The sequence below is a fragment of the Balaenoptera physalus genome (assembly GCF_965194825.1).
Source record: "Balaenoptera physalus genome assembly, chromosome: 11".
Taxonomy (NCBI): domain Eukaryota; kingdom Metazoa; phylum Chordata; class Mammalia; order Artiodactyla; family Balaenopteridae; genus Balaenoptera; species Balaenoptera physalus.
The window spans coordinates 54,734,430-54,747,192 of NC_138896.1; the positions used below are offsets into that span (position 1 = coordinate 54,734,430).

At 35.7% G+C, this 12,763-nt stretch overlaps 1 protein-coding gene across 7 annotated transcripts in view; it reads left to right on the forward strand.

Annotated features, from left to right (window-relative positions):
* The window catches only part of CMC1 (C-X9-C motif containing 1), a 72,887-nt gene that overhangs the window by 19,631 nt on the left and 40,493 nt on the right, over positions 1-12,763 (forward strand). For 6 of the 7 annotated variants that reach the window (XM_082415140.1, XM_082415141.1, XM_082415145.1 and 3 more), the window contains one exon: positions 1,174-1,263. In XM_082415140.1, coding sequence (XP_082271266.1) covers positions 1,174-1,263 — 90 coding nt within the window. The remainder of the gene's footprint in view (positions 1-1,173; positions 1,264-12,763) is intronic. The other variant, XM_082415146.1, reaches the window with a different exon arrangement.

Genomic DNA, 12,763 nt, shown 5'->3' on the forward strand with positions numbered 1-12,763 from the left:
TCACCCTCTTAGGGATTGTTTACTTCTTGATTAATTACAGTTGGGTTCTCCCTTTCACTGTGTTGTCCTTCAACAAATTTAGGTAATTCTTGGCTGTTTGATTGTTGCTGATTTGTTTGCTTTTTGAGATGCCTTCTTACCCTCTCTACAAATACTGTATCACTTCATAGCTACATCCAAAGGTTGTTGGGAACCAGGGAAAGCTTAGGGGGGTCCTGGTCATAAGTGTCACGAGATAGATACTGAGAGACTTTCTGATCTTTTGGAGATAAGTGCCTGTATTTACTTATTTTACCTGTGGTCTGAAGGCAGCAGAAGAGTGACCTCCTTTGGCTCCTGCTGCAGTATTTCGACCACTAATGCTTTGGTTTCCTCTAGGGATGTCTCCTTCTCCCCGTTTCTGCTGCTTCAGAGCGTGGAGCATGCTTCCTACTTTTGGTATCAGTTTTTTCCTGGGAAAAAACTCTGGGGATAAGATTGCCTCCTTTAATCTGATCTCATCTGCCTTTTGCCTTTCAGAATTCCTGATCATTTGGAGGATACTTACCCCTTTGGATTTTAGGGTTCTCTAGGAATTTGAGGAGCAGGTGGGAGTTTGGAGCAGGTGCTCCGGCTGCTGTTAGTCTAACTGAGGTAGTTCTATTTAAAGTGCACAGAAACCTCCTGTAGTTTGTTTCTCTATGCACACGAGTTCTACTTTTTCTTCTTCTGCCAGCTCTTTCTTAAGCTACTCTTGTTACTGGGTAGAGAAACTACTCACATGTCTCTTAATCTTGGATCTCTTCATCTATCCTTGGATCTCAGTACTGTATTGCTAAAAATCCTCTTTTTGTGGATTATATGAATTAAAAAATTATAACACTTTATGACTTTAATTTTGCCAAGACTACATGGAATGTGTTATCAAATAAAAGTGTTGCAACATAGTTTGCAGAATGTTTTAGAAAGATGTTGCCTACACCCTCACATTTTTTTCTTTTGTATATAAAACAATATTTAGAATGATTTTCAGAGACTAAAGAGTCACAATTTCATGAGGTCATAGAAGAGTCACTTTTTAATATATTTGCATAGGCTTTTAAGTAGACCAGAATGCTTATTTTTCCCCTAAACCGGTGATTTACCTGAGACTTTACTATATTAAAGGAAGATCTTTTTTTTTTTTTTTTTCAGAGCAGCATCTCAGACATGTCGAAAAAGATGTTTTGATCCCCAAAATAATGAGAGAAAAGGCCCGAGAGAGATGTTCTGAACAAGTTGAAGGTAAGATTCAAATATTCATATGAAGATCAAATACGTTGTTTATAACATGATCTGAATTTAATCCTTAGCCTTGGAATCAAGTAGTCAATGAATTAATATGTATGAATTGCTTCTTACCCTTTCACTCAGATACCAGTATTTCAGCTTTCAGAACTTCCAGGCAGTGTTCAATTCATTTACAATTGAAAAATATTCTCCCAAATTCCTAGTAAAATCATTTTTTCCCAGATGTACAGTTATATAGAGAGAAAAACTTGTATTCGTATTTTGGAGAAACAAGTTATTCTGGTGATTCTGATAGGGAAAGAAGAAACATCAAAGGTAATGTGTGCCTGTTTTTCCTCTATCAACATATTCATATAGGAATATAGTCTAAGATGATTTTCTTTGGCGTCGTCGTGTATTACTGAATTGTTAATGGAATCTCAGTAGTACTTACAAGTCTTTTTTAAAATTTTTCTATATTTTACATTTCTGAGCAGAAGATATTTATGTAAATGCATGCACTAGGCACCCACATATGCATGTATTCTTTGAAAAATGTTTTTTAATATAAAATATGCCTGTATTCTATAAATCTAGAGATATATTGATTAATATGTAATATTATAGTGAAAAATATAAACAAAGGCATAGAAGATGAAAAATGAGGCCATAAATGATGGGTAATTAGAAAAGCAGATAGCAGTATTATTGTAGAAATGTCTTTTAATAAAAATCTTCCTCTTGGAATGCCCATGGCAAAGAAACAGTGGTAATACTGTGCTGACGTGGACTGTTTTCCTGGCATCCCTTGTAGCCTTCGTTGAGGGACCACAGTAATGCTTAGTGGGGCTGATGGGCTGCAGTCACCTGCAAGTTTCTCTGCGGGAAGCCAGGCTGTATCAGCTGTAGTTTGGGGACTGTGTCAGTAACATTTGGGTGCTAGGCACATTTCTGTCCCTTAGATGCTATCTCCTTAGAGAATGATCTCTGGGACTGATGGACAAAGGCAATAAAAGAATAGTTCCTCAGAATTGACATTGTGTGATGGTCATTTCTTTTTCTTAAATGATTTATTATGAGCTATTCCCATTTTAAATCCACCTATAAAATTAGGTTTGAATTAAATCCATCTGTAAATAAATTTATTAACAAGTTATCAGTAATTTATTAGTATCATTTGATGGTCTTGCTTTCATTATGAATTAGTTGTATAATCAGAGCACCTTCCTTTCCCCCACCCCCAGATGTCAGGAGAAGTTACTCCATTGGCACCTGCAGGGAGGGTTCAGTGCACACCTGGCGTCAGCGGGTGTCATGCTGATGGTCTCAAGAGGTAACCCTCCACCTGCTTCATAGGACTTTAAAAAAATATCCTGATTCAGGTGAGGGAAGATAAAACTTAAAAATGGATAATAAAATTATAGGGTTTTGTAACATGTTATTCTGATGTCTAGAATGAAAGAAAGCTAGATAATTCAATTATAGACTTCTTACATGATTCAGATGAAAATGTGAAATGGTCGAGTTTGGGTTTCAGAACTACCTTTGCTTTGCTCTTAGACAATGAAACTTTGTTTTTGGTCTTTGAAATGAAAGAAATAGAGTATAACTTTAAAATATTTGTGTTACACACCTATTACTTTGTAATGGTACAGAAAAGAAAATGTTTAGTTTTTGCTTCTTTATAAAAACTTAAGTTACTTAGGATGTTGACTTTTTTTTTTTTTTACCATACTTAAAATCTTCTGAAGACCGAAAGCATCTTAAAATTTGAGATCCATTTGAGTTATTTCAATGCATTTGTCCCTACTAGAACACGTTATAACAAATGATCTTTGAGTATTTGAATTTTTATAGATAATCATGTATTGATTTTTTGTCAGGCCATATGGTCCAAAACAGTGTTTTAGAATCTAAAATTGATTATTTTATAAAAGAATGATCTTCCTGTTTACCCATGTGAATTAGGAGAGAACATAAACTGGCATTGCTCAAGTGGGAGCAGAACAGCTACATTTAAACTGAACAATAAGACAGAATTTAGAATCAGAACACTTCCATTGTGGTTTACTATTTATAGCCTTCATTTTATTAAATAATTATAGGATTTTACATAAAAGCATTATGCATCCTAATTGTACAGTTCTTGAGTAAAGATACAGAAATTCTAATAAGTGATCTGATGTTCTGCTAAATGCCTGAAACATGATTATGTAGGAAAGCTTTTCTGTTTGATTTTTTTTTTTTTTTTTTCATGTCATTTCAACCTGGCTGATCATAAGAATTGGGTCAGGCTGCCAGCAACTTAGGTTTGTGAAGGGAATGGAACAGCTTTTCCAGTGACAAAGAGAAATGAAATCACTTTCAATGAAAAAAAAAGATGCCTCATTATAGTCACCAACAGCAGTTATTGACAGCTACACTTCCTATTAACAAGGAGCATTTAACTAAGAGTTTGGCTGTTGGATCTTTGGACTTGATCTAATTTGTTAGCATTAATTAGTTTCTTTTGAGCACAGACACTTGGTGCTCACAGCTATAGATTTGGAGGGCTAATTAGGATAGAAAATTGAACAGAATGGGGTAAGGCATTAACCTTCAACCATTACCAGCTGGGACACTGATAAAGACCACAGCATCCAAATGCTCCCTATTGATGTGAAGAGTACCCTAATGAATATCAATTTCAGCCAGGTTGCTATATTCTTACTAGTTCTCTCTTCATTATAAGTTTTAACCAGCTTCCCTGATCCCTTCATTATCTATATGTACACTATTGGGTTTTACTCTACACTGATTTAGTCTGCATTGCACATTTCACCTTATGTTTAAACACACTTAAAATTTGTCTTAAGTAGTGGATAACGTTTAGAATGTTTCATTGTTATATCCCCTGATACTTCTGAAATTTAACTTTTATCTATAATTACATGATTCTGATTCTACAGTTAATTTTTATGAAGTCATGGTAACTTTGCCATTTCCATGTAATGAAAATTATAACCTGAAACAAGAAAATCTCAGCTTTTGGGTGACAGTTAAGCAGTGTTTGTATTAAACTGGTGTCAACTTTAGAATCTTTGTCTTTATAAAATAGATTTTTTTTGTTTCCTTTTGAAGAGAAAAAGAATGCTCATCACTTTTTCCTTTATAACTTAGTTTTGATTTGATGAGTAAAGATGGTGTGACTTGGGGATCAGATACAGAATTGAGAATCTGGATCTCACTACTACGTAAACTTTCACAAGATTATAAACTCTGTTGGTAAAGCATACATCAAAAGAAAGGCAATTGAACAATGGATTTAAATAGAAAACTTCATAATGTTCTTCCTTTGCCAGTGGTATTAGTGGCAGTGAGTAGAGCCACTAAAATAAACGATCAAAGTAACACAATGAATGCTGAATACACTGGGAATGGAACGGAAGAAAAATTCTAGAATGGCCAGTCTCTGCCTTTCTCCCCTCAGTCCCCCTACTTCCCAAAAGCCAAAACAGAAGTCCCCTTCCATCAAGTGTGATGGTGGAATCATTGCTGTTTCTTGAATCAGGGACTTACCAATGTGTGGTGTTTTAGGAGGATGGTTTGATGAGCTCTGGAGGCTACTTCCCACTCTGTGACTTTTCCCATGCATTTGATTCTTCACTAATTTAATGATTTATATTTTCTATGTTAGGAATATTTTTAAAAATATTGTTTGTCATACATAATGGTAAAGTATGCATTCTAGTGCTATAAATTTTTTTTTTTCTGGAAATAGAGCCTTCATAAGAAAAAGAGTCACTAAATTGCTGTGTTTTGTAAAAATTCATTGGATTTCTTTGCTTTTTTGAAATGCATAATTGGCATTTGATATAACATCTCTATGCTGAGTAAAGAAGTTTGCCTTAAAAATAGGAAGAACCCTTTTTTCTTTTTGTTACGACAGATCAAGACCAGAAAAGTACTTTGACATCAGGGGTGGCCTGGAACTTTCTTTAACCTGGATATATTCTCCAACTCACTCCTTTCATCCCTTGGGCCTTCTTTTATCATATTTCAATGTTTCTTTTGTATCAGTGTTTTCTGTGGCAGTCTTTTTGATCTACTGGCCAATAGGTAGGATTGGTTCTAAAGGAATTGTATAAAGTATAAGGAAGCATGGATTGTTTATTTGACACATCACAGAACTGTCGTTAAATAACACAGAAGCTTGATAAAATGGCTGCCGTCTTTATCAGTCAAACACAACTGAAATATGTTATATTTTGCTAAGTTCCAAAGATGGATGAATTAACAAAAAAGAAATTCAAATTAAGAATGCTTAGGATATTCTTTAGGATATTTGCAGGCAGAGAACTATCAAGACATCATTAAAACAAATTGGAGGGCTGCAGACTGTAAATGCTCAAAGTAATCAATCTTCTATCCAACTCTGTTACTTGAACCTGCCCAAAACTTTTCATTTGTTGTTTGAATTGTACATGTATTATCATATGTATTTGCCATTTAACCGGTTCACCAATGTTAAGTCACACTGAAGTAGAGATTCAACACATCTTTAGACTGGTTTGGATATGTTAGGAAGATAATATATAAAATCACAAAATATGAGTATCTTTTATGTATAAGAGTATGTTATATATTCTAAGAAATTTAAAGAGATTTAAGGCACAAGTCCTCTTCTTTGGACCTACACTGGACTGTGTCAGGGTCCCCAAGACCACCCCTGAGTTTGGTGATTTCCTACAAAGACTCATAGTACTAAGCATATAGTCAGACTGATGCCTAAGATTTATTAGAGCAAAACCAGCAAAGGGAAAAGGCACATGGGACGAAGTCCAGAGGAAACCAGGTGCAAGCTTCCTAGAGTTCTCTCCTGGTAGAGTCACTCAGCATGAGCTTAATTCCACCATGGCTGAATTGTGACAACGCGTGAAATGTTGTCTCGGGGGGAACTCGTTAGAGACTCGGTCCTCAGACTTTTAACTGGGAGTCGGTCACGTGGCAGCCTCTGCATAGTATGTACCAAAATTCCAGACTCCCAGAAGGAAAGCAGGTGTTGAACATAAACCACGTGGTTTACCCAGACAGTTTAGGCACAGTGAGCAGCTCTCATCAATTAGGGAATGGTGGGAACGCTCCCCAAATCCAGGTTCTGACGCCAGCTAAGGGCCAGCCTTGTAAGCAGGCCTTTCTAAGGAGAGTGGTGTCAGGCCTGCCATGGTAACTCTTTTCTGCACATGGACACAGTAAAAGTTATTATGTATTTAATAACTTTATAATACTTAATTAAATAATTATGTGTTCAATCAAAGTTATTATGTATGTCTGTTGGGCCTGACGTCATGCCAGTGGCATCATGAATAATAGACCTCTGTCAGTCACAAGTACAGATGAATGATTTTTAAAACAACTGAGCAAAGTATATGATATGGTCATTGCTCATTGACTTAGTAGTTCTTAGTTACATTTATTAATTCACACTTCTGTTGTAGGACTTAATGATTGTCTTGACTTATTGGTCTTGTTTCTGAATAATGGCAATTTTGTAATAAAATTATCTGTAATTGGACATTAGTACTCCTCTTGAATAAAATGGCTAGTTCTTCTTTCACAAAGAAAGGTGCAGTATGTTTTAGTTTTAGAAGTTAAGTTAAATTTTTTTTTGAATTTTATTTTATTTATTTTTTTATACAACAGGTTCTTATTAGTTATCCATTTTATACATATTAGTGTATATATGTCAATCCCAATTTCCCAGTTCATCACCCACCCACCCCCCACTTTCAGCTAAATCTTTAATTGACTAAATTAGCAGGGAATATTGTCAGAGCAGATGAATCTAGTGTTTTTAACAACTGATTTATGCAACTCATCTCTGAAGGTATAAGAGTGAAAAGTCTACATTTGAACACAAAACCAAAAAATTACATGGCTTGAAACTTAGAAATATTGTTAAAATGAGTATTATTAATAAAAATGTGAGTTATAACTTCTATCAGTATTAACAAGTTTGTATTATTTTCCTAGTTTCCTGGCTATTCAACTTCCAATTATTTTGCTGTAATAGACTTATATCTCTTCATCTTATGAGCAATTAATCCAAAACTAAGTATCATCTTTAAACAGTACCATGCCCTTGTATATAAAATCTGAGTACGAGATCACACTTCATTTAAGCTATCTGATGATCCTTGAGTTGTGATTGGGATTCTAATCATAGCCTGTGACTGGTAAACTTCTTGCAAATACACACAAATAGTTATATTTTTACTAAATACATTCTTATAGAAATCTTGTATGTCTGTGGAGAATAAAGGGGAAGTTTGGTTTGTACAGAACCCTGGAATGCACTAGATTGGTAGGTTTAGAACTATTTAAAAAATAATCAGTTCTTTTTGGGATGAGGCTAGAATTTGTTTCAAACTGTAATGTCTAAAACAGATAAAAGCAGTATTTTTTGTTGTATTATTACAAGTCACTGATTTTGTTACATTTACAGAGTCAGTACATGAAAACAATTATTATTTTCAGGAAGCAAATTTGAAATCAGATGTTATAACAGTTGTTGCCTAGTATGTATCTCCCAGTTAATTTTTGTGGTTCAGTTTTTTGAGGGATGCAAAATATAGAGTAAATCCTAAATCACATAAGGAAGCAGTTCTAAATAGTAATGATTTCTTATGATTTACTCAGATTTTCAGAGTATTGTTCAATTAAATAGATATAATAGAAATTTTGTTCTGAGGCCCATAAGCAAGTTTTTCTGGCATCATATTTTATTATATTGGCTGTCTCCAACGTGTTAGCATTTGATAATACTATTTGCATATGTTTTAGTGTTGGTCAATTATTACATGACTAAAAATATATTTTTACAAAGCCAAAACGGAATTTTCAGATTCTCTTAGGCACTTGAATGGACCCTTAGGGTTATATGGAACATGGTCATTCAAAACCATTTACTGAGTATTTCCCACTTAGTAGTCACCATTATATGAACAGTAAATAAAACAGACAAAGATATTTGCCATGAAAGCCCTTAGATTTCAGTGAAGGAGGGAGGTAAATATTGTTAAGTTATTATAAGTAAATATAAGTGACCTGGAGAATAATAAAGTTGGGTAAGGCAGTGGGGAGGGTGCTGGTGTTAGAAGGGGCTGCAGTTTTTAGTAGGTGGTCAGCATGGGTCTCACTAAGACGGTGACATTTGAACAGAATTCTTGTAGGAGGTGAAGGAGTGAGGTGCAGTATCTCTGGGAGGAATGATGTGAACAGGAGTAGCACGTGCAAAGATGCTGAGGCACTGGATACGGCTGGCATGTTTGAGGAGCAACAGAAAGGTCCCTGTGGTTAGGGTGGGATGAGTGAGGAGGAGAGCAGGAAGTGAGCGTTCAGGAGGGTGACAGTGGATAGAATCAGGGTCTTGTGGGCACTGAGGAGCCAAATGAAAGGTAGTGATGGCTTAGAGCAGTGGAAGGAGACGGGGTCTGATCTGCGATGTGCTAGCATCACTTGCCGCTGCGTTAAGTGTAGATGGGATGGGGCAGGGGCAGACCAGGGACGCCAGTTTAGGGATGTGACTGTGATGGTCCAGCTGATAGAGGGTGGTGAAGTGGAGGGGTGGTAACGGTGGAGATGGTGAGAATGAGCGCACCCAGGGTGTATTTTGAAGACAGAGTTAAGAGAGAAAAAGACAACTCCCTGTTACTTGTCCTGAGCAAGTAATGGATGGAGTTGTGGTTAACAGAGATGGGGAAGCCTGTGTGTGGAGAAATTTTATTATTTTATTTTAGTTTTTGGCGATCGATAGATCAGGAGTCTAGTTCTGGACATGAACTTTGAGGTGTCTGGTAGACGTCTAAGTTTGAAGCCACTGTATTGGACGGTAGTAAAAATTCGTCACTCTTTTCAAGGGAAACAAAGGAGGCGAATGTTTATCCAATTGTGGTGGTTCTGGTATTTTTCTAATATTTTTGTGTAAGTGTCAGTTCTCTTGGTGTGCGTTTGATACACGTCAATTTGGACAGTGATAAAGACTGACATTTTTGTTCCTTGGTTTTAAGGTTCCACCTGGACTACTTTCATTCCAGAATTAAATCATGATTACACTGATTTGTTAATTCATCAAACTGTCCTTCAGTACTGCTGGCTGCAGTATCTGGTGCTGGGTACCTGGTCTCACACCACAGTGAAGAGGCTAAATTAGCCATTTGTATAAAGTGACGAGTGGTCAAAGGCAGCAAATACCATTTCTCTGTGCTGACTCTGATGAGTTGGAAGTGGCTGCCCAGCACACTGGTGCTGTGTCAGACATGAGTGGTGGATTTGGTAGGTGATGATATGCTTTGTCTAGTACTTGTCCTTTTGGCCTACGTGCTAGTTTATTTGTAGTTAACTGCTTTTTAGTTACAGATCTTGTTTGCTATGTATTATTTATCCCTGCCTTCACCTAGATTGAAAAGTTACTTTCTTCCAATAGCTTAAGCAGTTTTTATTATTCACTTCATTTTCTGGGAACACCTCTAATGCTGTTTTCTGTAACACTCTTTTTGGGGGCTGTAGCCCTAACATATATACACTGTAGACCATTCACTCATTAAAAATGTGGTCATACTCACATAGCATAATAATTTGAGGTACATGTTGAACTTAATGTTTATTTTTATAATTTATAAAACGACAATGAGGTATCACCTCACACCAGTCAGAATGGCCATTATCAAAAAATCTACAAACAATAAATGCTGGAGAGGGTGTGGAGAAAAGGAACCCTCTTGCACTGTTGGTGGGAATGTAAATTGATACAGCTACACTATGGAGAACAGTATGGAGGTTCCTAAAAAAACTAAAAATAGAATTACCATATGACCCAGCAATCCCACTACTGGTTACATACCCGGAGAAAACCATAATTCAGAAAGACATGCACCCCAACGTTCATTGCAGCACTATTTATGATAGCCAGGTCATGGAAGCAACCTAAATGCCCATCGACAGATGAATGGATAAAGATGTGGTACATATATACAATGGAATATTACTCAGCCATAAAAAGGAATGAAATTGGGTCATTTGTAGAGACGTGGATGGACCTAGAGACTGTCATACAGAGTGAAGTAAGTCAGAGAGGGAAAAACAAATATCGTATATTAACGCATACATGTGGAATCTAGAAAAATGGTACAGATGAACCTGTTTGCGAGGCAGAAGTAGAGAACAAACTTATGGACGCCAAGCAGGGAAGGGGGGGGGACGGGATGAATTGGGAGATTGGGATTGACATATATACACTAATATGTATAAAATAGATAACTAATAAGAACCTGCTGTATAACACAGGGAACTCTACTCAATGCTCAGTGGTGACCTAAATGGGAAGGAAATCTGAAAAAGAGGGGATATATGTCTACATATAGCTGATTCACTTCACTGTACAGTAGAAACTAACACAACATTGTGAAACGACTATACCCCAATTAAAAAAAAAACAATACTTTTTGATGTTTAGTTTTTAGTGAAATTGAAAGTCTTCTTGATTTTTATTACCTTGTTAATCTTATGAAAAATACACTCAAAATATTATGTGGTAATTACTAGTTAATTTTATGAAGGATCATTAACAAATCTGGACACGTTCATAATGCTGAGTTTAAAAAAGCATGATATAAAATTGTATACCTAGTATTATCCTAATTATAACAAAATGATAGATTCATATAGGGAAAAAAATACATTCAAAATTTAATAATAATACCTGGAAATGTGGGAAGGAAAAAGGTGGATCATAGGTTATTTCTTTTCCTACATGTAGTTTTTTTTCATATTCTCCAAAATGAAAACATTACTTTCTTGAAATAAGCTTTTTATATGTCCTGTATGTGCAAATTATAAGTACATAGCTTGATGAATTATGACAGAGTAAACGTATCTGTGTAACCACTATTGAAGTCAAGAAACAGAAGTGACCAGAAGCCAGCCTTCTTTGTGTTCCCTCCCAAACACTGTCCTTTTCCTCCTCCCATAAGGAGGAAAACTACAAACTGCATAGATGAGTTTGCCTGTTTTTTAATTTAAATGGAGTCATATGGTATGTGCTCTTGTGTCTGACTTCTTTTACTCAACTTTGTGAGAATCATCCGTGTTCTTGCATGTAGTAACAGTTCCTTCATTTTCATTGTCACGTAGTGCCATGATAGAAATGTGCTATTCATCCATTCTGCTGTGATGGATATTTAGGTCATTTCCGGTTTTATACAAATAATGCCCCTATAACCATTCTTGTTCATGGTCTTTGGTACCTGTGTGCATACATTTCTGTTGTTTATGTACTTAATAATGGGATTTCTGGGTCATATGATGTGTATAATTTCAGCTTCAGCAGATAATGTTAAGCAAACTTCCAAATGACTGGAAGCACATATACCCAACTTTTAAAACAACCATAAAGGGATATGGGAGGAAGAGTGTGGATTATGGGTGATTTTTTTTATTTTTATAGATTGTTCTCTATAATGAACATATATTTCTTTAAAAAAAAAACCTATAAAGAATCATGTTAAATTTTATAATACAACAAAACTATAAATATAGAAAAGGTAAATTTTTCTGTGTGTTACATTCTATAAACATAATAGAAAGAAAGATCACAAACTAGGAAAATATTTCTAACATATGTGGCAAAGATTTGATATCCTTAGTATATAAATATTTACTATCTGTAAGGAATCAGTGAATATCCAGTTTAAAAAATGAGCAAAGGACACAAAGCTTCTTCCTGATAAATTACATATGCATTTCTGATAAATTACATATTAGTAAGTATGTTATAAAACATGCTCTCACTTTCAGTGGGTTAATTGCAAACCACACCCAGTATTACTATATGTAACCTGTAAACTTGATATGATTTAAAAATTCGTAATGGAGACTTTCTGCTTCTGGCCTGGCCTACTAGCTCTTATCACACACATCCTTCTGTAAAAAACAATATATTAAAGACAACTACCTGAAGGCATTGGAGGGTAAACAAAAGCAGATGGAAATCAGAGGGCAGTCAAACATTGAAGGAAAGGAGTAGGACTGGGTGACTCTCTGCCCTGTAGGGTGGCTGAGACTCTGACCAAAACCAAAACCAAAACAAAAACAAGTTGGTTTTGATGGTTTGAAGAACCAAGCACAGGGTTTGGTGTAACTGCAGGCCCTGGCAGTTTATTTATACATTTTTATACATGGAGGGAAGGGGAAGAGCATAAATCCCAACAAGGATCAAGCCAGAGAAGAGGAGCATCAAATTCTGTGCATAAACCCTGGCTCAGTCCTAAAATACATATGGGGCACATGACAGGTAGCTTAGTTAAGGCTAAAAGAACTGAACCAAAAATTGAGCTGCTACCCACTATACATTATTGCCAGGGAGACAGGTTTCTGCATTTGAGTTCAGCAAAGAAAATTGACTGCTTAAGTGAAAAAGGAAAAAAAATTCTTGAGAAACAACAGAATCCAGACTTTTTATATGGTATCATTCACAATA